A 26,629-nucleotide genomic window follows, 5' to 3' on the forward strand; every position below is an offset into this window, starting at 1 on the left:
ATGTTTTATGCCTACTCCTCCATCATGATTCGTAAAGCTGAGGCCTCCACGTGGATGCAACCAAAGCTCGAATTCAAAATTAAGTATATCAAGTAATTATAATATATGATGCTATAAAATAACTCAAACCATTTTTTCTTTTCTGGCAAAAGACAGATAAAAGCCCCACGAAATGGTCCATTAATTCAGAATTTGATCCAAAAAGGTCATAATTGATGGATGTGATGGAAACCTTGGAGTTATTTCATTAAAGCAAGTAAATAAGGGTAAATTATGAAACATGAAATAAATGTGGAGTGAAATCTCAAAGCTGATGATAAGAGTATTTAAAACTTAATTTCTTACTTTAAAGCCACAAAATTAATAATACAATATTTAAAGCTAATTGCATTAAGAATAATAGTGAGAAAATATATTTTTAAAAAATAACTTATTTTTGTTTCTTATTATATTAATTAAGAGGTTGATTTACGTTAAAAGTAATGGTCTTTTTTCCAATGAAATTTATGCAAATTTTAACAATAAAAATTAATTCAGACATTTTTAAAAAACGGAAAATGCAATTTATCTAAATAGTGCTTTGGCTTGACTAAAAAGTTCGTTCAATGATTATGTTCCGTGTGCAGCTCTAATGAAAATATGAAAACAACCTTTGATCAATATATATTGGGTCATTGATGTGGGGTCTTATAGAGTTTAAAAATCTAAAGAGAAATGTAAATTGTATAATAATTTTACGATAAATTAAAAATAAGAAAACAGTCATAAAATATATTAGAACTCATGTATCATATACGAGCAGAGTTAATAAAGTGTATTCATAAATGCGTATCCCTACTTTAACCATTATCGTCTCTCCTAGTGATCCAATACTAAGAATATGTAGCAGAAAATAAAATCTGTATCTAATATACAATATTATAAAAATAAAATTATAAATGTCTCGTTCGTTACTAAACATGTGTTTGTCTGTGCAAGCAACCTAGCAAGAAGAAAGCATTACGCATAATGGAAGCTCAACTATAGTAAATTTAACTTAATTGTAGTATATATTGCCCAATAACACATTCAAAATAAATAAACAAGACCTCCTGAAGTGAGGAATTCTTTTGGATTGTGGAGTCATGGCCGACATGGGCTTCAACAAAGTGTAAAAGAACTTTTTCCTTTAAAGTGCATTTGCTCCCAACTTTGACATGAGTGGTGTGTGTGTGTGTGTGTAGACACATTTAGGTTTAGTGGAAGCTTATATATTTTTCTTGCATCAAATGATGACGAACAGGAACTCATATGGTGAAACTTCTACGGTAATGTAAAGCCATTCTTTAAAATTTGTGGGGTGGGGTTATTGTGTCTTCAGCACAAGCTCAAAAGGCCAAAAATTAAATTGCATACAAAGATCCCGTGTAACCTAAAGTTTGTATTTTATGGGATTTGAGATATATATATATATAGGTAAAGGTCCTTTTCCAAGGAGTTCCTTCCTTTGGTTGCATGCGTTAGCTTGTGGTACCAAAATCTGTAAGTTCATGGGGGGGGTAACCTTTTCCCTTCCTCACTCATACATATCAGACAACACAAACACACCCCTGTATTTGCTTTATATGTTTTTTTTATGATATTTCATTCGTTATAAGCAATAAATGGTAACTGGCCAATTGCTAGTAGGACTTGGCTGTCCGTCAATTTCCCCACAGTATCACATGACAACTATAGACCAGCTTTATGTCATATATAAAAAAAATTCTATTAAAAATGTCCTTTTGTTTAATTTAACACTTAATGTAGCATATTCCACACACACGTATAAAATTTCAAGCGAGCTTAGTCTTATTTATCTAATTTTATATCGTTCTAAGGTACAGTAATTTCCTTCCTCCATACACGCCCACATGCTCTATAATATTCAGTGAATTTTTTTAATAAAATTAAATTATTAATATAAAATTTATAATATATATATATATATTATAAGAATAATATTTTTCAATTGTGTTTTGGATGAGAAAAAAGTCATAGATTTTATTATTTTAAAGTCTTGGAAATAACTATCATTTGTTAGTAAAGGAAAAGTTATTTTGTTAGCAGATTGGTATCCAAATCTATAAAATTACTTCCGTCTTAACTTTATATAAGTATGTTTTTAATTTTTATTTTTTTAAATAAGTATTTTTTTTCTGTGTATATGAATTTTGAGTTTCTCTTGAACTCTCTCTAATAATATATATTTTGCTTAATAAAATATATATATATATATATATATATATATATATATATATTATAAGAAAGGATATTCTCATATTAGTATAAGTTTAATAATTTTTATATTTGATTTAAGCTTTTCATTAATTTAATTTATATCTAACAGTCAGTTACAAATATAAGTTGAATAAAAAATTTAAATTAAATATAAAAAATTTTAGACTTTTTACTTGTATATTATAAAATAATTTATAATAAAAATATTAATAATGCATTATATCATCTTCTCTCTCTCACACATGCAGCCTTAAATTAACTATAGCAATTAGGTGCTTTAATTTGGACAGATGATGTAGATGAACGCATTGAAGAATAGGATAGGATTTTGGACAGTACCATTTAAGTTATTTGGCAGCGTGAGTAGGAGTAGGTCCACACTGGAACAAATGCTTGCGAATCGTTACCTTCACACACTGAGTGCTACGTACATGTGGTATAAGCATTGAGAACAAACCCCAGCAATGCTCTTGCTCATGCATCCTTTTCACTTATCTGCACCTCATGTTTCATGGAGTTTAATTTTTTATACGTTGGATGGATAAATTTTAAAGAAAAGAAAGGATAAAATATATTTTATTTTAAATAAATATCGAATCCATTGTATGACTTATTAATATAATGTCTCCAATTTTCATTAATATTTTATTTCTTTTAACTAAAAAATATATTTCTCTTCCAAAATCTTCAGGAAAATGCTTCGTCTATGAAAATCATATTTCTTGAAAAAGATTCTTTCTGAAGAACTGAAGGTGAACTAAATTTAATCAATGTAGAGAATCCCAGACGGTATATTTCAAGGCCGTGGACGTCAGTGTCCTTAGAAATTCAGAGAGCATCTAGCCATATATTATGGTAATCAATTGGAATCATAATCCCACTATCATATACTATAGAGAATTAACCAAGAGTGGAGTTTTTTTTCCCTCTAATTTGTATGTTAGGATGGGGAAATTCGAAGGGAAAGAAAGGCGATCAGTTTTATTTTAAGAAAAATAAATATCTATACCATCATATGACTTATATTAATATCATCTTTTTTTACTAATATTTTAGTTATTTTTTAAAAATATATTTTTCTTCCAAACTCTTCCGATAAACGTTTGGTGTATGAAAATCATGCATTTTCTCTTAAAATTTTTGTTATTTTAAGAACCGAAGATGAGCTAAATTTAATTAAGGTATATATAGAGAATCCCTGATGGAATATTTTAAGGCTGTGGACATTAGTGTTCTTGGAAATTCAGAGAGCATCTAGCCATACTAGAGGTTATGGTAACCCATTTTGGAATCATAATCCCACTATCATATACTAGAGAATAAAGAATATATGATAACATGAGAAGGAATAGGAATTGAAACCACCAACTAGGTTGAACCATTCCTCTACTCCTTTATACATGTTTTCTTTTTAGTAGTTGGTAGATAATGTTATCAAGGATTTGATCCAACGGAAGATCACCTAACGCCTACCCAAATCACGACTCCACGTTATTTTGAAGATCGTCTTCTGTGAACTACAAAAAGAATTTTTATGAATTAGTGACTTGTTCTATACGTGTGTTTTCTTGGTAAATATCTTTCTCCTTAAGTTCACAGTTTGATTTGCAAATCAAAAGGATATCGTCAATTCTTTGTTAAAGGCAGCATAATCATTCTGTCCTCCACTTGTCTACCCTACATCTATTTTAACCATAAACTTGGTTCTAATTTATATGCCTTCTTTTATATATATCAACATCTTTTATGTTGGCATAAAGCCCACACTTTTGACGATGAAGCCATCACTAATTCAGCATCCACCTAATTGATTGTCAAAATGGCAATGGCTCCTCAGGATTATTTTATGATTTTGGTACCATACACGACCCATTTACAAATTCTCACCCGTGGAGTGGCTCACCGTACGTTACATTACAACGAAGGCATGAATAAAAGAAACACAACTAAGGAACATTGAACGTGTGAAACTCGTTAATTGCTTTGTCCTTTGTTACGAACTGTACTTCCTCTTCAATTTTCTGTGGTTATAGCTCAACATTTACCAACATAAACAACGGGATTGAGGATTAAAATATATGTCTAAAAGTTTACTATTGATGATACAGCAAATTAGCATTTCTAGATAACCATTTGCCGAGCCTAATTAGTCAACCTCAATCTAATAAAAAAGGACAAATAGTATATGAATTATTGTGTAAGATTACAAATGACGCCTAAAAATACAAAACATGTCCAACTCCAATTGTAGCAAATAAAAAATCATGTACCTAAATTTCATCAATAAAAAGTCAATTTTACAGTATATAATTAATTTAAGTGCATTACACATGGCAGCTCGTATACTTGAAAAATACTATAATTTTTTAAGCTGATTAAGATTTAAGTATTTTTATACACACAAAAATTTACAAAAATTTTAATAATAAATTTTTATTACATCACTCGTCTTATTTTTATTCTTTTTTAACTTTCTCTTAAATTATAAATTTTATTATAAAAATATATTATAAGAGTATCATTACTCTTAAGATTTTAAAGTAGCATGACGAAGGGCAAGTGAAATGTCGAGTTTTATTAATTAAATTAAGAAAGGAGCACAAAAATAATGGATTGGTAAATGACAAGGTTCCAACATTCACGTTCTCCTCATAATAAGGGAGCGCCCATGTGACTACCGTACGACCAATTCATTTTGTCATATTGTTTAACAATTTTTATAAAATAAAAAAGTAAAACTTTATTTATTATTAATTTAAATTTAATTATATCTATAAATATTTACATAAATAAAAAAAATTTAAATTACCTTTTCAATATATATATATATATATATATATATATATATATATATAAGAGTTGTTTTTTAATGGATTACTTTAAAAGAGTATCTTTGTTTCCCTCTTTCTCACACGTGTGACCATTCATATGCAAATCAAGCCAGCTTCTTGCTTTTGAAAAATATATCATTACACAATATCAATGCGTTAGTACTCTAGTGTTGGTTTGTTTAAAATTTAAGTAAAATTAAATTTGAATCCTTATTAGTATAGCTATAATATATATTGAATCGATTTTAATTATACAATTTGAATAAAATATTCTAATTATTTTACTGCTTTTCATTTATTATACAAAGGTTTTTTTTATTTATAAACCTTAGACAAATTTTGTTTTTATATCTTAATTATTATGCTAAATTTCTTCTATTTTATATACGTTACAACTACTATCTAGTAACTGCAAAAGTCTCTACTACACATGAAATATATATGACTACCAACATAATGCTACACCACACATTTGGTTGAATCTGTTATTCATTGATGAGTTAGAATATACTTGATGATAATTTTTATATGGCTGAAATTCATTTCATTAGTCAAAATATTCGATTAAATGAGTAAAAATATCCATAAATAAAAAGAAATTTAAAAAAATCATATTCTTAACTTTTCGGATGAAAAGTGATGCATTTACTAAAGACACAGTTATAATTAGAATTTGAATGAAATAGGAGACAGAGAAAGCAGGGGAACAGGGAGAGAGAAAACGCTATAAAAGGGAAAGAGGAGGAAAGAAAGGCACGTAAAAAGAGAGAGGGGAATGGAGGAGCTGAAACCACTGAAAGTGTTAGGGAAAGGAGCAATGGGAACAGTGTTTCTGGTTCAACACAACACAGCCCACGTGGCACTCAAAGTGGTAGACAAAACCTCTTCAATCCACGACGGGTCACGCCGAGCACGCTGGGAAATGCAACTCCTATCTCGCTTCTCGCACCCGTTCCTCCCCACCCTGTTGGGCTCCTTCGAAACCCAAAACCTATTGGGCTGGGCCATCCCATACTGCCCCGGCTCCGACCTCAACATCCTCCGTTACCGCCAAACGGATCGCGTATTCGCTCCCCCCGTTATACGCTTCTACGTGGCGGAAATCCTCTGCGCTCTCGAACACCTACACTCCATGGGCATCGCCTACCGCGACCTCAAACCTGAAAACGTTCTCATTCAACAATCCGGCCACGTCACCCTCACCGATTTCGACCTCTCTCGAACCCTCACACCCAAAACCATCACTCCCTCACACCACTCCAACATCCCTGATGACGACGCCCCCGGAAAACATCGCCGCAATTTTCGCTTCATGTGGATCCCAATCCACGCCAAGCCCAAGCCCAAGCCCGCCCGAGTCAGCCCAGTCAGTCGACGCAGGCCGAGTTTCTCCAACGGCGAACGCTCCAACTCCTTCGTCGGCACCGAGGAGTACGTCGCGCCGGAGGTCGTCCGTGGCGACGGTCACGAGTTCGCCGTTGACTGGTGGGCCCTCGGAGTGCTCACCTACGAGATGCTCTACGGCACGACGCCGTTCAAGGGGAACAACCGCAAGGAAACGTTTCGAAACGTGCTTTTGAAAACGCCTGAGTTTATTGGGAAGAAATCTGCGTTGACGGACCTCATCGCGAGGTTGCTTGAGAAGGATCCCACAAGAAGATTGGGTTACGTTCGAGGCGCCAGCGAGATCAAGGAGCACGAGTTCTTCAGAGGGCTTAAGTGGGACCAGTTAACGGAGGTTATGCGCCCGCCATTTATTCCGTCCAGAGACGACGTTGTGTTGCCGGCGAAGCCGTTCACCGGTGGACTCGACATAAGGGGATACTTCCAGAGCTTGAAATCTCCACCGTCGTTGCCCCCTTCGCCGTTACCGTCGCCGTCTGATGCTGAGTTTGAGAGGAATGCTTCTTTACCAGAATTCTGACGCACGTGTGGGAGGGCATGCTTGAGCCAGACCCAGTTATTCTTTTTAGTAACTCTCCGAAATTCTGAGTACATAGAGAATAACCGTACACCGAGAAGAAACGGCGCCGTTAGTGAAATTACTTTGTACAATATCGTTATATATAGTTAAAGAACTACAAATAGAATTGTACAATACGATTGTCTATATATAGGTATAATCTTTTTGATGTATTACATACGTATACACCCATTCTGCCCTACATATTTACCTTTTGGAAAATATTTTTTGAACTATATCAAAATAGAATACTTAAAAGTGCCTTTTAAGTGAAAAGTATTTTTAAAATATATCTAAACAGAAAGAATAAAAAGTAAAAGATAAAAATAATAACATATAATATTAAATACAGAATTAGTTTTGAATGAGTAAAATGATAGAACTCCTATTTAAAAAGAATACTAATGCATATGTTAATATAATATAAAGTAAAATATGTTTTCCTTCCACCTGAGAGCGCAAACTCATGGGTTTTGATCAGTATTTCATTTGGGGAGATGATCGTATGTAAGTTTTTGAATCTTAAAGAACATGCTTGATTGATAATGGGCTTTACATAATAAAAATTTGCATTGTTGGTTTTCCCATCGTAAGATCAATGAATCAATCTTGTTTACACCTTACATGATTATTAATATTGTTTGAAAGGTGCATCGAGTGCATTACCATTGTCCAATTTTACTATTTGTAAATAGTTGTTTTCAGTTTGATCTCGGTGCATTGAGGGGTCTTGATGCCCCCGTTAACGTTGGCCTATTGATACATTGTTACAATTGGGAAAGCACAAAAGGCATCTCTCTTTTGAGAAGAAAGTAATAGTAGGACCAGTTATTTTAATTCTGTGTGTAGTAAGTGGCACCATCTTATTCAAAGAAAGATTATCATGATAATAACACTGTTTATCCCGTGAAGAGTGGCGATTTGTTATCAAATAAAGTCCTTACATAATAATGAGATACTGAAGTTATAATTCTTTAACACGTGCCCAAACTTGTTCTCTTCATGATCAGCAGCTTTTGTTGCAATCCACATTTCACGGTTTTCTGTCTAAGAACCATGGAGAAATACAAGGCAAACGGTATGGACGCCAGTTCTGCTCGTCTGCACTAAAAATTGTTAAGTATTTTATTGAATATATTATATTATCTATGTTCACACATATAAGTATATTATTGATGTAGTACATATAAATTAAGTGCTTGATTGTATTATTTCACAAAACGTGATCCAATTATTTATATAAATTTGATGATTAACTTTTTTAATTCTTTAAAAAATGGGGTTGAGTTAGGTTGACTTATCTTTAACTGAATAGTCTTACTCTCGTGACTACAAAGTTTTGATTTATGAAAAGATAAAACAAAATATCAATCATTATTTTGTATTTATGATTTTTGTGAGATTCTGACGTATGCATATTTATCAGTACTCCAAAGTCTAAACTTGCGATGGTGAGGAATCCCTGGCTTGCTGGCAAATGCTATATAGTACACAATGTTACTTCACTCAACTGTCTATTTTGCGGAAAATCTGGTGCTCTGTTGAAAACAAAGGACTAAAAATAGGAACGGGTTCCCTAGCAACTAGCAGTAACGTGAACAAGTATTCCTTGTGTCGGCCAATTTTTGGCTTATAAGGTATTAAGTTGGTTAGAGAAGATAATTCTGATTCTGAGGACCTACTGCTTCTTAAAACCTTTTATGTGCCCTTTTGTCGTCTTCCTCTGTCTCACTCACTCAAGCTACGTTGCATGCGTTTGGATCATTGCACTTTCATATGTTCATTATTTTTGTTTTTGGGTCAACCACTTGCATAAGCTTATGGTCCTTCCATGCAAACATCTACTGGGTGTGTGTTTGGATATAGCAACTAGTAATTAGAAAGCGAGTAATAAATCATTAGTCATGAAATATGCTTGTGGGTGGCTCTAAATTACTCGTTTTTTTTTGGCTTTGTATGGCATTTCCCTCAACAAACAACTCCTAATTAAGCTAGCTTTGAAGCCTTCTCTTGTATTGTCTCTGATCAGTGATCTGACTTGTAATTTGGCTCCTTACGGCTCATTTGTATACGCCACTAAAGTGTACTCGTATCATAACAAGGTTACATGATTGAAAGAGTAAGTTGCCGAAAGTTATTGGGATAATTATATAATAGGAAGAATTTAGTCCAAGCTTTTTAGAAGAAAAAATACTTTTAACTTTGGATGTGAAAGTAATCGAAAAGCCTATATGTTGAATGGAAAAGTGGCAAGTGGGTGAGTTCAATGTTAAACCAATAAACTGTAAGCAATCGATAATTACCCAATATATGCTTTTTGAAGATAAAAAGTATAACCCTCAATGCATTCAACGCATGCCCACATCCTATCATCCTTTTCTGACCATACTTGACATTGTAAGTTAGAACCTTTTTCTGACCAAATTCGGGGGAATTGATCCTTTTCGCCGATAAAGCATCCAACCTAAGTTCATCATCCTCTAAGAGGACATTGATGGGTTCGTTACAAATAATAATAATAATAACAATATATATAAACTAAAAATAATGTTCGTCATTAGATTTACTACTATTATTTTTTATTTCATTAATTTTACTTCATGAAAATTAAGCTAGCTATAAACTATAGAAAATTTACACTAATAGTATTATGTTATACTAATAATATGATAAACTAATGATAAAATCAATAAATTATTTATTATATTATTAACATATACTTACAATATGTATACATATAAATAATTTAGTTTACTAGATGGAATCTATATTAATAAAAAATAATTATTTTTCCGTCTATATATCATTTTTCTTATAGGAATGTGCACGGTCGCTAAAAAAACAGTGGCCGTGCACCATTTATAATGAATTTGATCAAAAGCTAGAAAAAAAGAGAAAAGGTTTTGTTTTGGTAAAGAAAAAGATATTATCTGTTAGTTCGGCCCAAATATATCCTCCCTCATATATTGCTAAGAAGTTGTTCAAAATGACATTTTGGGCCAAAATATTTGGATTTTTGGAGTAAAACCCCTTCCTTTAATTGCTGGAGACAAAAAAATATTTTAATTTTTAAATTCTCTCTCTCTCTCTCTCTCTCCCAATCGAAGCCAAAACTTGGTTTGGCAATAAATCTGCACTTTGGTTTCCTTAACGTAAACCCCTCACGCACGTAATTTCACCAGATGCAATCTTAATTGGTTACCTATTTTTAGCCACTTTCTTCGAGTAAAACATACCGTAACAAACAAGAACCGTCTTTTGATGAACAATTCAATCATATCAATTTCACTTGATTTAGGCCGAATAATAACAATAAAAGAATCTCTTGTAATTCTCAGTCTTGAAAAATAATGTAGATAAAAAGGCTACAGATACCTTAACTGCTAATCTAGTTCTTCATCATTTCATGTTCAGACATTATCATATATTTTTGTTGGATGGTGTGTTCGGTATATGTTTTGCTTGTACTCTACTCTCTCATTTTAATTTCTTTACCTTTTTTTAGAAATAAAAACTTCCCCTCTCCGTCAACCATTACCATTGATCCTATATTCTCCCTATTAACACCCAAATTAGTCATTGACTCACGGTGCCATATTTTACGTGAATTTTGAGACTATCTATCTTCTATCTGCTTTGTGTTACGTATCAACTTTTATCATTCATATCACCCCCTATATTAACTTTATCAGTCTAGCTGATTTGTAGGTAATTTTCTAACTTTGATGTATCAACTAGGATGAGCTCAATGATAAACGATTAAAACATAGTTTTTTTAAACTCTATCCAAACACAATTTCTTCGGGTCTTGGTAGGGGGAAATGCTTCTCTTTCTCGTTTTGGTGGGCAACATATACATGTACCGCGACTCACCAAATCGTGACGAAAATTTTCCAAATTTATTCAACACTCGTCAAGATAAAGCACCAGAGTTAAGTATTGTTAATCCTGCTTTACATTATTTCAGGTTCACACAAGGCGCAGATCACAATCAACCCAACATGCCATGAAAGTGCAAAAACAGAGACAACAAAAATCGCAGCTAACTATGTGTATGGTCGATTATTTTTTAAAAAAAAAAAAATCTTGTATTCAAACTGTGTGTGTAAAATTCTTTCTAGCCAATGACAATCACGAACTACAAGTAAAAATTAGTCTTTTAACTCCTTTAGATTTAGAGATACCGCATATTCTCTAACTTTGGATATAAAAAAGGACAGTAGCTAACTATGCATATTTAAATTCGCTTTAGGATTTGATTATAATTATTGGTGGTGATCATGAAGTGCATAAGAACGAAAGACAGTAGATTATGTCATACGTGCCTACTAAAGGATCAGATGAAAGTGCATATCTTCCTCTTTTCTCCCCTTAGAAATAGGGAAAGTGCTAAATTTTGGGGTCATTGTTATTCTTAAATTACTATTATTTGCGTGATTTTTCACTTGACGTTTTTCGACTATTTGAACTCATCAAAACGATTTTACTTGATTGCTTGGTGGAGTGTTTGACAGAAATTTTGTTTATATAGCATATACTTTTAATCATTAATGGCGCCAATGTTGTTCCCGAAATGCTCTTACGTACGGTTTAGGGATGTGCATGTAACTGAACCGGGTGCCATTACAAAATTAGAGTTGCACTAATAAATTATATAAAAATAATTCTTTTCTTTTCTTATGTTTTGGTTGGATCTTTGGAGAGAGAGCGGAAAGAAAATGATTTAAAGGATAAAGAAGAAGAAATGACACTTAATACTGCACCTTTTAAATTAAGAGAATTTAAAAATATAAAACTAAGAAATTTTTAGAGAAATTATAAATTTTCCATCTCTTATCTAAAAACTCTCACATAAAACTTTCTTCTCTTTCTTTTAAAAATTAATTTTCAAATAAAGTCTTTGATGTTTAGAATATTAAAGATTGATACTATTTTATTTTTTCTAAATTCTCTGGTATGTAGAAGTCATTTTAAATCACGATCAATTTAAATGGAGTAAAATAAACAAATTTCATGGTGCAAAGCTCGTTAATAAATTAAAATAATAGTTTAATGCCACCACGGCTTTTTTTATATTTTTGGTCAATTTGAACCTCTTTCATGTGCACAGCCCACATTCTATGGCGCCCAGCAAGCAAGTATATGTTCAGCTAAAATTTTAGAAGAGAATGCTAAATTATTATAAATAAATAGCCTTTTCTATCTCTATTTAATATATTAATTGCTTTAAATATATTTATTTTTTTTATTCAACACATTTTACGTTTAATGTTGAAAGGATTACTTTGCTATTTGTATAAAGCTTTAGCTTTAGTCTTTTACAATTTTGTGGAATAATAGTTTGAATCATAATTCTGGAACCTTGTTTGCTTTAATTTAGAAATGTTTTAAACGAATTACACGTAGAAATTTTTATTAAGTAAAAAATTATGGTATAAATATAATTAAGAAGTTTAGTAAAATAAGTTTTAAAAAATAAACTAAATATTTATCAAAATAAATTTAGAAAACTTATAAACTTTTCATAAGTTCATTCAAAACAAACCTTTAATGTCCAATTATATATGCGTAAAATAAAATGATCTCTTGTCAAGAATGTACGGGCATAAAAAAATTAGAAACTTTCTAGAATCTAAACTTGACAACATTAATGGCCGTGACCTCTGTGGTCGTATTGACATCAGTTAGTGCTCTTTATCAATACTGCTATTATTCACAAATTGATATTGTTGTGTTAGATTCCAAATCCCAAACATTACTTTTCACGATATGATTTTATTTGAAATGTGACTTCCTCATTGGCTGCACTCGAAGCTTGCTTTGTGTGTGTGTGTGTGTCTATATATATATATATATATATATATATATATATTCCCACTCGCATGTCTCTTGTTGTCTTAACCATTTGATCTTTGTCCTACTCCAAGTGCATGCGTATGTTTCTCACTCTTACTTTTCCAAAGCTTTAGTCGGAAAATCAAAAACAGCTAAATATTTTACTTGTTTTTATACTCATTAGTTCAAGTTCTTAATTTATTGGTTCCATTAAGTTATAGTTGTACTTCAAGTCTTGAATTCAGGTTGTCTTTTGCGCAATGATATTATGCTTAATGTTTTTAATTTGTACGTATAATTTGGCTAAGTAGAAGGTTAATTTGAATTTGAATTTGAATTTCTCAGGAGGTTGATGGCTTTTCTGTTTGTGTTTGTTGCCATTGTGTTGTGGGGTTGTGCTGCGGGTAAAGAGTGCACAAACAATCTTGCTCAATCACATACTTTCCGTTTCCAGTTATTAACATCCAACAATGAAACTTGGAAGGCAAAGGTGATGTCACTTTATCATTTGACACCAACGGTAGATCATGTTTGGACAGATTTGCCACCAAGGAAATTGTTGAAAGAGGAAGACCAACAACATTGGACTACGATGATGTACGAGAAAATAACAAAAGAGTGTGTGTTGAAGCCACCCCAAGGTTTTCTTAAACAGGTGTCTCTGCATGATGTGAGATTGCAAGAAGGATCAATTCATGCTCAGGCACAACAGACAAACTTGGAGTATCTGTTGATGTTAGATGTGGACAGGTTGCTCTGGAGCTTCAGGAAAACAGCTGGTCTTCCAACACCTGGAATACCATATGGAGGGTGGGAAGATCCAAAAATGGAGATCCGGGGTCATTTTGTTGGTTAGTTTATTTCATTGATAATCTTGGTTTTATGTTTCCAAATCTTAGTTGTCTCTCTATTAAAGTTCTTTTTTCATTCTAAGCTTCTTCTGTTTCTTCATAAAGACTTCTTGACAAGGGAATAAGAAAAAGGGTATCTAAAACAATAAAAGTAATAGGAACTTGAAAGAATCATGCTATAAAGGTTAGCCCTCTTAGTTGGAAAGTCTAAAATTATTTGTAAACTTCACACTAGAATGTCATACTTTTAACGAGGGACTCAAGTCTCGTATCTTGAAATTGAATCTTAACAGAAAACATGTTAAGTAACTATAAGTCTTATTGACTTTATCACTGCTTAAACATAACTCTAATTTGTATTTTTTTTCATTCAAAGATTTAAAAGGTGTAAAAGTCTTTACTTGTAATTAACTTACTCGTGGCTGCGACTCTAAACCTTTGCAACTCATTTTTATGGTATATTAAAATTGCTTGCTTTTGACATTGTAAAGGGCACTACCTAAGTGCATCAGCTCTTATGTGGGCCAGCACACATAATGATAGCCTGAAGAAGAAAATGTCAGCTCTTGTTGCCAATCTCTCTCTGTGTCAGAAGAAAATAGGCACAGGATATCTCTCTGCCTTTCCATCTGAGTTTTTTGATCGATTTGAAGCTACTAAATATGTTTGGGCTCCCTATTACACCATTCACAAGGTACAATAAAAAATGACATTGATTTTGCAACCACTTTTTGTCTTAATATTGTGACACTTCAACCAGTCAACTTTGACAGATCTTGGCTGGCCTTTTGGATCAACATTCTGTAGCTGAAAATCCTCAAGCTCTAAATATGGTGACATGGATGGTTGATTACTTTTACAGCCGAGTGCAGAATGTTATAACAAAGTATAGTATAAGTAGACACTATGAATCACAGAATGAGGAAACTGGAGGAATGAATGATGTCCTTTACAAACTATATAGCATAACGGTACTTTAATTGCTCTATTTAGATTCTTTAACTCTCCTTTTATTGACCATTAATCCATACTTGCCAGATTTATCTTTTATTAATAATTTCAGTTGGACTACGAATTATATTAATATTAGTATTGTTGTGAACTTACATGTCTTTTTAATACTTAATCTATGCAGGGAAATCCAAAGCATCTATTGTTGGCTCACCTTTTTGACAAGCCATGCTTTCTAGGATTGCTTGCAATGAAGGTAGTGATTATATATATCAAGATAAAATGGCTACCAAGTTTACATTGACTCAAAATTTGATTTGTAGTTTCGGGAGGTTACAATATTTACATTATGGTCTTTCAATTACTCTTTTTCATGGGTTGTGGTTATGAAAATGCTAGCTTTCAAACAAGCAAGAACATCTAAAAAAGTATGCTTATAATATATACCAACAAGTTTCAAAGTGAAAACAATCATTGCCTTGTTTCAAGTTTCCCTTCTGTTGAGAAACGGATCGTGTAATAACAATCATTTAAGCGACTATCATTTAAATATTATGAAAATGTATTAATTTTTTGTCAAAGGCCTAAGAGTTCTAAACTTCAATTTCATGTAGGCTAATGATATAGCTGATTTTCATGTTAATACACATATCCCAGTGGTTATAGGATCTCAGATGCGCTATGAAGTCACCGGTGATCCACTTTATAAGGTGAATTGTTTAATGTATGTTGTAGATTACCGATACTGAAATTTGTCATATTATTTTAAATATTGGTTTTTGGTTTTTGGTGTCTTAGGAAATTGGAACATTCTTTATGGATCTTGTTAACTCTTCTCACACATATGCAACTGGAGGGACATCGGTTGAAGAGTTTTGGTATTAAGATGATAGCAATTTAGTTTCAATTATTTCATGTGCACTTAATTATCCATTAAATAACTGTATGCTACAAGAGCAAGTGTTCTGTTTCTTCTTGTTGAAATTACTCATAGATGTTATTGTTATTTTTTCTTAAAAACAAGAATGTTTTATTCCAATTTTTCTACATAGGAGTAATCCAAAGAGAATGGCAGACACCCTAAAAACAACGGAGAATGAGGAATCATGCACAACATATAATATGTTGAAGGTACAGCCAATCGTCATCATTTTATTAGGACATCAAATAAATTCATAATGAAATGCTTTGGAAGTTGAAAATTAGTATATAAAGTGGCGTCACAAATATTTTGTGTAGTGTTGGAAGAGGTTAGACTTGTTATCAAACGATGATGCATTAGTATGAATCAGTGGGTATGTGAGTGTGCATGTAACACTTGATATTCGTAGACAAACCTTAATATTTTATATTGAAGTATTTATGCTGTCTTCTAAGCACAAAAAACGATTTTTCAGGTTTCACGCCACTTGTTTAGATGGACGAAAAAGGTATCTTATGCAGATTATTATGAGCGTGCCTTAACAAATGGTGTGTTAAGCATTCAAAGAGGAAGAGAACCTGGAGTGATGCTATACATGCTTCCACAGGGTCGTGGGGTTTCCAAAGCTAAAACTAACCTTGGTTGGGGAAACAAATTTGACAGTTTTTGGTGCTGTTATGGAACAGGTACCCCTATGTTTTGTTGATCATACTCTACAAAACGCATCAAACTACACCATATTATTATTTCTTAACTTCTCCATATTTTGGTATGTCTTAATTTCTTTTTCCTGTTTATTAGGAATTGAATCATTCTCAAAGCTAGGAGATTCTATCTATTTTGAAGAGGAAGGGGGAAATCCTGCTCTTTACATCATCCAGTACATATCAAGCTTGTTTAATTGGAAGTCAGAACAAATTATCCTTAATCAGACAGTTGTTCCTGTTGCTTCATGGGATCCTTTCCTACGAGTGTCTTTTACATTATCTCCTACCAAGGTGCTTGTTATATTGCAAATATTAATCTTATATAACTTGTAGATGCTAGAGTAAACACTGGCTAATCTGGCTTTATTTAATTTGGTCTCATTTGCCCTCAGTCTACTAATGCTTTCAATTTTCAATATTGTTAAGCATGACTTATAGATTTACTAATATATGTCACTTTTTCGGACGTAATTTTTCTCTGTATGTGTTTGTGTACGATCATTACTTTGTGATCAATAAACCATGGTCACGTGTGATATGAAAAAAGAAATATTCTGATCTGTGAGTATAGCCTAGTAGTGTCACACCTTAGCAATCTTATTTTTATTTAAAGATGGATTCATCATGTGATAGTAGAAAAGTGATCTCTCGACTTGATGATGGCAAGTTAAATTACTTTTTTCTTTAACTTTTGCATTTTGATTGCTAAGAGTGATAATAGAAAGAGTACATCTTCTGATGACAGGTGATGATATCTGTGTACTTATAAAATAATTTTTCTACGTAAACTTCTTAAGAAAAAAATCAACAAGCTACTAAGTAAAAAATCCTCTACATTTTTCTTCTTAGTCTTCTAAAACCTATCTATTTTGGTAGAAAATTTCTACTTCGTCAACACTCAACTTTCGAATACCAACTTGGACGCATAGGGATGGTGCTAAGGGCATGTTAAATAATGAAACTTTATCTCTGCCAACTCCAGGTGTGATTCTCTCTTTCTTGTCCGTGTGATTTTGTGTATATATAATCTTTTTAAACTGGAGAAACATTAACACTTGAAACTTAGTGAATCTGTAGGAAATTTTTTATCAATCAAGCGAAGATGGAACGCTGGAGACCAACTGACCCTTCAATTGCCCATTCCGCTCAAAACAGAAACTATAAAAGGTAGCTTCATTCCATGTATATTAGTTACCAATGTTAGTCTGTCACAATATATATTTACAGTGGAAAAAATAATTGTTTACCATGCGTCACTGAAATTATTTTTTGAATTAAATACAGATGACAGGTCTAAGTATGCCTCTGTTAAAGCAATTCTTTATGGTCCTTATCTTCTTGCTGGTCACACCACTGGTGATTGGGACATTAAAGCTGGACCTAATGCATCTTTGGCAAATTGGATTACTCCAATTTCAGCCAGCTACAATAGTCAGTTATTCTATTTTTCACAAGATTATGCAAACTCAACTTTTGTCTTAACAAACTCAAACCAATCATTTACAATGAAAAATTTGCCCAAGCTTGGAAGTAATTTGGCTCTCCATGCAACTTTTAGAGTTATCCAAAGAGAATCATCTTCAAAATTCTCAACATTAACATATGCTATTGGTAAAACAGTGATGTTAGAGCCATTTGACCATCCAGGAATGAGAGTGATTCACCAGGGAACAGAAAATCCTCTTAGCATTGTAGATTCATCATCTGATGGGTCTTCTGATTTTCTTCTTGTGCCAGGATTAGATGGAAGAAAAGAAACCATATCTTTAGAGTCCAAAAGTCAGAATGGTTGCTTCGTCCATAGTGGTATTCACATTGGCAGAGGAGTGAAACTTAGTTGCAAGTCTAATTCTGATGCTACATTTAAACATTCAACAAGTTTTATTGCAAGGAGAGGATTAACTGAATATAATCCAATCAGTTTTGTGGCCAGAGGGGTAAACAAGAATTTTCTTCTACAGTCATTATTTGCCTTTAGAGATGAGCCCTATACGGTTTATTTCAACATCAAGGATTGATACAGTAGTTGAAATAAAAATAGTATAAGTTTTATCTATCAATGTTCTAGTAATATGTTTTAAGATGTACCCTAGATAGTTACTTGTACTCAAATGATAAACAGGAAGCATCTACGTGCAAAACAAAATTTAGAAGGAAAAAAAGGGAGTATCAGCAGCAGCAATAAACGTTCTCTTTTATGTGTTATTCATAAAGAAAATGAGGAAATGTATGAAATGCAACTAACATGCTACAAATTTACCCAGATTCAAGTGTCAAGAAAGTGTAGGATATATTTAATAACGATATTATTAAAAGTAAGGTCACTATGAAAGTTTTGGCAAGTTTGCAAGTTTACAAGTAATCCGCTTACTTCTACTTTATTGCGAATAAAATAATCTCACATAATATGAACTAAAAAATCAAAATCAAAATTTTGCAAACTACATTATGTTTGATTATTTGTTTTGGTGTGCATTGATTTTGTACATCATTATATCAAAATGAATCAAACATTCAACCTACACTAAATTCCTTACTCTCTAAGTTTATCATTCTGTTGACTTGAAACGTTAAGGTTTTTCTTCTCATTTTTTCAAATTGAAGCATTCTCAAAATTGGGAAATTCCATCTATTTTGAAGAAAGGAAAGGTCTAACTCTATACATCATTCAGTACATCTCAAGCTTAATTTGAAATATGGAGCCATTATACTGAATCAAACTGTATATCTAACCATACTTTCAAATTGGTTTATAAGGCAACAAATCTTCATAACAACAACCATAACTATGAGTCCTGTAATTTTTGGCAATTTTGATAATAACAACGCAATCACAACTATTAACACAAACCTTTGATCAAACCAATTCTTAGGATCCTTTTTATGAGTGATATTTAAGTGTTTTCCAAATGGGGTGTGCCCTTCATAATAACTGTTTTGGCAATCTATTGAACTATTTCAATTGTGGATGTTATTTTTAGTTTTGAGGGAAATGTCGCTTCTTATATTAAAATTCTGATACTATTTTGGACCCTTTCAAACAGCACCCACGTGAATTTAGAAGACAAGTTGTTGAGCGTTCACTTTCGCATCACTCCTCAAACAAGCATGTAAAAGGTTAGCTTCCTTGAGTACTCTATAGTGAGACGTGTCATATCATATACTGTCTTTAATAAATGTTATAGGTCTTACCATAATGTAATTTTTTTTATATATATATAATTTAAATATTTTTTCTCTAATAGTTCAATCTTAAAAAGTTTATCAAATAAGTTACCACATTCTTATATCTCATAAACATTTACTTTTGTTTAAACTTAAAATCGTTATGAAATAATTTTTTAAACAATCAGAACATAGTCAATTACTTTCATGATTTTATATCCAATTTAGTCTCATTCCTTTTTAAGATTTTATCTAACAATAATGTATTCGTTTAAACGGTAACATATGCTTTTAATTAAACCAATCTCTTTTTATCTCCAATTGTTTCATCCCTCTCTTCCACAATCACATCTTAAACGGACCCATTTTTAGTACTGTGCCTTATATTGGACATATACACAGTAGCTTAGTTTGTCAATTCATTACACTCGAACAATGGATCCTTAGAAGATATGATTGCTTAACTTGTAAGAAAAAAACAAAGAACTCTCCGTCAAAATTGACCTAAGCGTAACAATTGCTGAGACGGTGATGACAGTGATAGAAAATGGCCTAACTAAAGACAGAAGCAATGCATTTGGTATCCTATAATTGAATTTATTTATTTTAAAGAAACAACTATATTTTATTAATTTTTAAAAGAAGAGCAATAAGAATGCACTCGATAATATTCTAAAAAAGGGGTGTTTGAAGGTGAGAATAGAATGGGGACACTAATTTTAATTGAATGGGGGAACTAAATTTAAGATATAAGATTTTCAATTATTGAAATTAAAAACATCAGAATAACTAATGGTAAAAAGAAAAGCACCATTAAACTTTTTTTTTTTTTAATAATTATTGGCATGTGTTTAACTTCCTTAGCATGCTGCATTGCGATTCTGTGATCTGTCAAAGGGTTTGATGCTGAAGCATGAACTGGATGAGTTTCCTTGGGGAAGCTTGTATGCAGTATATATGCTTCTGCTTCTGCTTCCTAAAAAGAAATTAGGATTCCTCTGTGCAATGGCATGTGGAAGGAGGGTGAGAGACAGAAAAAAATTTGAAAAGTAAATAAAAGAAAAGAAAAGTGAGAGCATCATTACATTGACTCTATTCTCATCTCATGAAATGCTAAAAGTAAATTAAGTAACAATTATTGTGTATATCTTAAAGCATTAAAATCGACAGTTCACTTATATAAAGTTATGTAAGCAATTTTAAGAAGGAGAATATTAATAAGCATTTTTATTGTATTAGTTAAAAGTTAAGATTGAGAAACATATTACCAAGATATTTTAATCGTTATTTTTTAATAAATACTATATCATTTTTTAAAAATATTTTTAATGTATTAAGTTTAAGATATATGTTAACATGCATTTGTAAAATATTAATATCCTCATAAAATATCAATAAATATCAACAGTTACTTTTGAGTTCTTTCCTTAGAATTTTGTGATTTTGTCCAGTCAATCATTTATTGAGGTTTCGCATGGACCATGGTGTCTGAATTGGGCCTTTTGGTGTCCAAGTGCTTTGTATAATTTCGGCTTTAGATGTGGTTAATGTTACAACCAAGTGGCATAATATTAGCCACTGAAAACACATATTAAAGGGTGCAAAACAATTTGACAAGTGGATAATAAATATGAGATTTTATTTTATTTTTTCATACTTTTTTATTTTATATTTACTTGTTATAACATTACTTATCATTTTTTCCCCTCTCTTTTCTTATTAATCTCACAAGTCCAATAGAACCAAAAAGGCAAGTTCTAACAGCCTGTGAACCAGTTCATATTTTGTTGATTTTTGAGGAATAAAAAGGGAGCTTCTGATTCACTCAAATGCATTCCATTGCGAATGTTGTTTGGAATACAATAATTGAGTGATGAGGAAGAAGAAGAAGAAGAGAGAGTAGAATAAAAGAGCAGAGCAATAAAGTTCAGAAATTGATTAGCAGTTACAGAGGCTCCTTCAATGTTTCAGCTAGCCTCCACTCATTATCTCACCATGTGCGGTGTCTGTTTTCTCTTCTTCTTATCCACTCATTTTGTCCTTCCTCCGACATAATCATTTATTTTCCTTTTTCTCAAATCTCGGATCTTTATGGTATCAGGAAAGACACTCCAATTTCAATTTAATTCCATAAAATTATTAATATTTTTTCTAAACATGTGTAAAATAACTAAAAATATTTTAAAAATACTCATTAATAAGACTCATTCTATCTTATTAAAATAGTGTTGATGGTCCTAGAATAATTCTTTTTTTATTTTTTAAATAAAACATTATCACTTTATTTATTGGACGATACATTTATGATATTATTCAAAAAAATTAAAAAATAAAAGAGTGATGGAAATATAAGTTGGCAAATAAAAAATATTAATTTAATTTGAACATATTGACAATATAAGTTTTTTTTTATAAATATACTAACAAAAATTGTTAACTTTTATAGTAATATAAAATGTTACCTTTAATTTGCAGAGTTAAATTTAAATAATTAACAATAAAAATATTTATTATACAGTATATTTTTAATATAATAAACATTTGATTTTTAATAAAGATTTATTATTTTTAAATGTTTGACTCAGTATTATGAAAAAAACAAATAAAAATGAAAATAATGAATTTAAAAAACTATATTGATCGTGCATGGAATAGATATGGGTTGGAGATTGTATGTGACAGATTGATGTTCAATTCATTCAATATGCTAAAATTTCTGCATTTTAATTTGCAAGTTCAACTTCCTCCAAGATCGATGCTCGATTCATCATTCAATAATACAAATTTGATAATAAAAAAAAGTAAAAAAAAGATGGCAAGTGAATAAAGTTGATAGGTGTAGAGGGGGAGGGTGTGTCCACTAAAAATGATTGGAATGAAAAGGAAGAAGAGAATGGTTAACTAAAGAGGAGGGAAGGAACTTTGTACTTTTATTTGCCAATCACAATCATCATAAAAACAAACCGAATCAGTTAACTAAAAGACACACAAAACTCTTTTCTATATATATATTAGGTGAGTGAGTTTGCAACTGTAAAAATGGTTTGGCTAGCAAGGTTTGAGTGGTTTCCCGCAGAGGCAATCGTTGTACACAAACGACGACGCTTCGAGATGATCGAAAGGTGACCCAACCGGAATTGGGCCACAGAGATGGTTGTGACTCAAATCCAAATGCCCAATATACGAAGCAGAGGATATGGATTTGGGTATGGCCCCTTTCAGATTGTTATACGACAAATCAAGCACCGTGAAATACGACCGAACGCCGAACGCGTCTGCTATGTTCCCCTCCAACCCGTTACGGCTCAAGTTCAAGTCACTGATTCCCGACCCGAATAGGCTTTTCGGAATGGGCCCAGACAGCTTATTCATGTCCAAATTCAGCGTTGACAGAACAGCCATTTTACCCAGCGATTCCGGAATGGGCCCAGAGATCTGGTTCCGAGACAGATCCAGATCCGCCAGACGGTAAATCCAAGAAACTGAGTCCGGGATCGGCCCGCTAAGGTGGTTACCACTCAACAAGGCCCGGCTCAGCATTTTAAGCTTCCCGAAGTCATGCGGAATGGGCCCGGAGATTCGGTTGTTTCGAAGGTCCAGGTGCATAAGACTTATGAGGTTCGTTAGCGACGCTGGGATCGTGCCGGAGATAACGTTGTCGGCGATGTTGAAGACTGTGAGGCGGCGGAGTCTGCCGATGTCGGCGGGGATGGTGCCGGATATGCGGTTTCCGATGAGGTCGATGATGCGAAGGAAAGGTAGGGTGGTTATGCAGCGAGGGATCTCGCCGGAGATTCCCTTCCAGTCGGCGATGGTGATGCTGGAGAGGCGAGCGAGCTTGCAGATCGCCGGCGAGATGTAACCGGTCATGTAGCCGGTGCGATGTGCCTTCTGGAATATTGGCTCCTCCGACTCGCCGCGGAGGTTGATGTCGGCCACGCGCCGAGTCTCCTGGTCGCAGCTAACGCCGTACCATTTGTGGCAGCAATCGGCGCCGGTCCACGAGTTGAAGATGCCGAGATACGGTTCGTGGAGCGCCGCCTTGATTGCCAGCAGCGCATCCCTGTCCGACGGCGGACACGACCGCACGCCGGCTGTGAGCGCAAGGAATAGCACCGCGACTGTTATAAACCTAACGCCAACCATTGTGGTTGCGGTGGAAATTGCGGGAATGTATTTGCAACTAATGTGCTTTCGTGAAAACTCAGTGCCTCTACGGCTATGTGTGAAGTAAATTAATGAAACGGTGGGAAGCGTGTGAGTTTGTGTGTGTGTCTCTGAGAGTGTCTATTTTTGCATGGGAGTTTGGGATTCTGATACTCTTATTTATACTGTTAATTCATATTTTGTGACGAGTTTGCCCCTTATAGAGCTCGTAACTGGTGAAGTCTTGGACTACATGCAACTGGTCAACTTTTTTTCTTTTTTCTTTTTTTTTTAAATTTGAAGAAATAGGAGGAACAGGTGAACATGGGAGAGAGGATAAGTTTGTGGGTAGAGGGAAATGGTGTGACAGAGAAAGAGATTGAGGGTTGAAGCATGCACAATCGCACATGGTGGCGAAAGGTCCCAAACTAAATTATGAGGCTGGCTCATGGGTTCTATTCACTAATTGACAATTGTATTGGGACCTTCTAACTCGTTATTTATCAAGTTAATTATTAATTACTGGCTCTTTTCAGAATCAGAAGCAGCAATGGTGTTCTCACATTAACTTGGTTACTTGTCTTTGCAATGCCTTTTTTTTTCATTTATGAAGTTCATTTAAGTAGAGACTTTTAATTACACGCGGTGGACAGCTAAAAATGGAAATTTTATGTTTAAAAGATGTCATATGTAGGCTTGGAAGAGATCTTAAGTCTATCCAACGTAAATGGAGTTAGGACCCTGTCACGCTCCATCTATTGACGAATAGTACAACGCAAAGTAACCCCACAGGTACCTAAATCTTTGTCCCTAAGGAGCTAGGTTTAATTCCATAATCAATGCGTTTCATTTTAACCTAATTTGCCGTAAGATAATTATTGTAGTGGTTATCAGAATCTGTACATGTTAACTAAATAAATAGAGGATCATATAGAGTTAATTAATCCAAATGCCTTTTTGTGGTCATACACTGAAAACTCACCCACTTGCATTGCATGAAGATATTGCATATGGGTCAGTACTGGTGGTCGAGAAGGACAACCCCATCATATCATATCATTTTTTTCTCTTCGTTATATTACATCAACCTCTTCATCCGCTCTAACCCTAAATAAGAAAAAGAAGAAAAAATTATACTAATTTCTATTGAAAATAACACTGTTTAAAAATATTTAATTACACTCAGTATTCCTCATACTTTAACAGCCGAACTCACTTCCCTTTAAGTCTCAATGTAATTTCAATTAACTCTCATAATGGAGAAATAAGTGTGCTCGATAGTAATAACTGTAAATTTTAAAAATGCCAAGTGTAATTGATCTAAATCTCATGACCGTTCAGTATAAGTTGTAATACTAATAATAATAGTAATAAAGATGCATTATCAATATAACAACACTATTACTGTTTTCTACATTTGTTTTTCATGCAAATCATATTTGAAGAAGAGAGAAATTGTATTGTTTTCTCTGTGAATAGCTTGATCCAAGAAGCCAATTTGAATGCAATAAATCATACAAATTATTGTCGTATACATGTGTGCGTTTTCAATTATTTCAGCTCTCTTGCTTTGCATTCAAGAGGAAGAATCCGACCATCCAGTGAAGCCAAGTATATAAATGTTCAGAAAACCTTATCCGCAGGATTTTACGCCTAGTTATGGGAATCAGGAACCATTGCATTAAATATAAATAAAGCCAGTAAATAATTATTTATTTTGTTTGTTTGTACTCAAGATTTCGCACAAGACCTCACTGTTAGGTGGCATGAAAACCTTCCTTCTTTATTTTCCTATAAATAAATAAATATATTACAGAAGATACGCGAGCCTCTCCCCTTTGAATTTAGATTGACTAAACCAATAACCCATGATCCTGCCATTTTTTAAGGTAAGATGATTGATAATAAGCATGTGTCTACATGTGCAAAATGACCTTCACCCAAGACGGTTGGTCATATATAGATTCCAGCAAATAGTTTGTCTTGGTCAAAGAACTGCCATTTTATTTATCATTGCAATATACTTCCATCGAAGAATATATAACTTCTCTGAACAATATCATGTAAATATTTAATAAAATAGATTTAAAATTAATAATTTAAACTTCTAATACCTGTAGTTGTAATTGTAAATTTGGTCCTCATAGACGTTAAAATTGGGTTTCTTATTTTTGTGTAATAGTTAACCAAAATATTAGTAACTGTCAAGCAGCAATGACATGTTTTTAAGAAAAAAATTGACACTAAAAAAATAGCATCCTGCACACAAGGGTCTCATAAAAATGCCATGTTCTGATTGGAAAAGCACGTTTGATAAAAATATATTTAAAACTCTAAAATATTGCTTCGTATGGATTACTCGTAAGTAGTAGGCTTAGTCAACTTTTTTATTACTTAAACGATAAAAATTTTATAATTTGAACAAGATGAATTCACAAAGAATAAAAGAAAAAATAGTAAAAGCAATCAAAACACGAAAGTCTCACATAATTGCAAGAGTTTAATTATGAATTAACCTAATCCATCTAATGTCACCTGTGTAATTATTGTCATATTACTCAATTCTTCTATGACTTATATTCTACTCAATTGCCAATACTCTATTTTTAATCTACTAAAACTTAATGATCACGTGATATTAATATTTATTTTAGAATTATCACTTCTTCTTTTCCTTTGTTTTTAAAAATTATGCATGAGTTAATTTTTTTAAAAAAATATTTATAATTTTATTATACTTTAACGATAATATCATCGTTTAAACTATACTTGTTTTATCATTATTCTTTAAAACTATTGGATAGGGAAGAAAGAAGGTGAAAAAAAAGAGAGAGAGAGATAATTATAATAGTTTCGCAAAGTTTTTGTTTGTCTACATATTAAATAGGAATATAGTTAGGAAAAATAAGTCGTTAATTTCTAAAATAACAAAAAATTCGAAACATAAATTAAAAGGGATGGAGGACCTTTTACCCAATTGACCTTTTTTTGTTGCTAGA

General features: G+C 32.7%; 3 protein-coding genes across 3 annotated transcripts; 2 read left to right on the forward strand and 1 right to left on the reverse strand.

Moving 5' to 3' along the window:
* The first annotated feature begins 5,700 nt into the window (after positions 1 to 5,700).
* On the forward strand, positions 5,701 to 7,317 carry LOC113855280 (serine/threonine-protein kinase UCNL-like). Its single transcript, XM_027486855.1, has one exon. The coding sequence runs from the start codon at positions 5,866 to 5,868 to the stop codon at positions 7,012 to 7,014; it is 1,149 nt and encodes a 382-aa protein (XP_027342656.1). The 5' UTR covers positions 5,701 to 5,865; the 3' UTR covers positions 7,015 to 7,317.
* A 5,923-nt stretch (positions 7,318 to 13,240) lies between these two features.
* Positions 13,241 to 18,337, forward strand: LOC113855979. Its single transcript, XM_027487608.1, has 12 exons — positions 13,241 to 13,739; positions 14,231 to 14,433; positions 14,513 to 14,710; positions 14,875 to 14,946; positions 15,305 to 15,400; positions 15,489 to 15,568; positions 15,743 to 15,821; positions 16,088 to 16,298; positions 16,414 to 16,616; positions 17,196 to 17,301; positions 17,397 to 17,486; positions 17,604 to 18,337. The coding sequence occupies exons 1-12, from the start codon at positions 13,241 to 13,243 to the stop codon at positions 18,335 to 18,337; spliced, it is 2,571 nt and encodes an 856-aa protein (XP_027343409.1).
* A 4,172-nt stretch (positions 18,338 to 22,509) lies between these two features.
* Positions 22,510 to 24,010, reverse strand: LOC113855086 (DNA damage-repair/toleration protein DRT100-like). Its single transcript, XM_027486554.1, has one exon. It carries the CDS (start codon positions 23,628 to 23,630, stop codon positions 22,533 to 22,535), a length of 1,098 nt encoding a protein of 365 aa, XP_027342355.1. The 5' UTR covers positions 23,631 to 24,010; the 3' UTR covers positions 22,510 to 22,532.
* Between the last annotated feature and the right edge of the window lie 2,619 nt (positions 24,011 to 26,629).

This window comes from Abrus precatorius, unplaced genomic scaffold (genome assembly GCF_003935025.1).
Source record: "Abrus precatorius isolate BTA unplaced genomic scaffold, Abrus_2018 Scaffold11, whole genome shotgun sequence".
NCBI lineage: Eukaryota > Viridiplantae > Streptophyta > Magnoliopsida > Fabales > Fabaceae > Abrus > Abrus precatorius.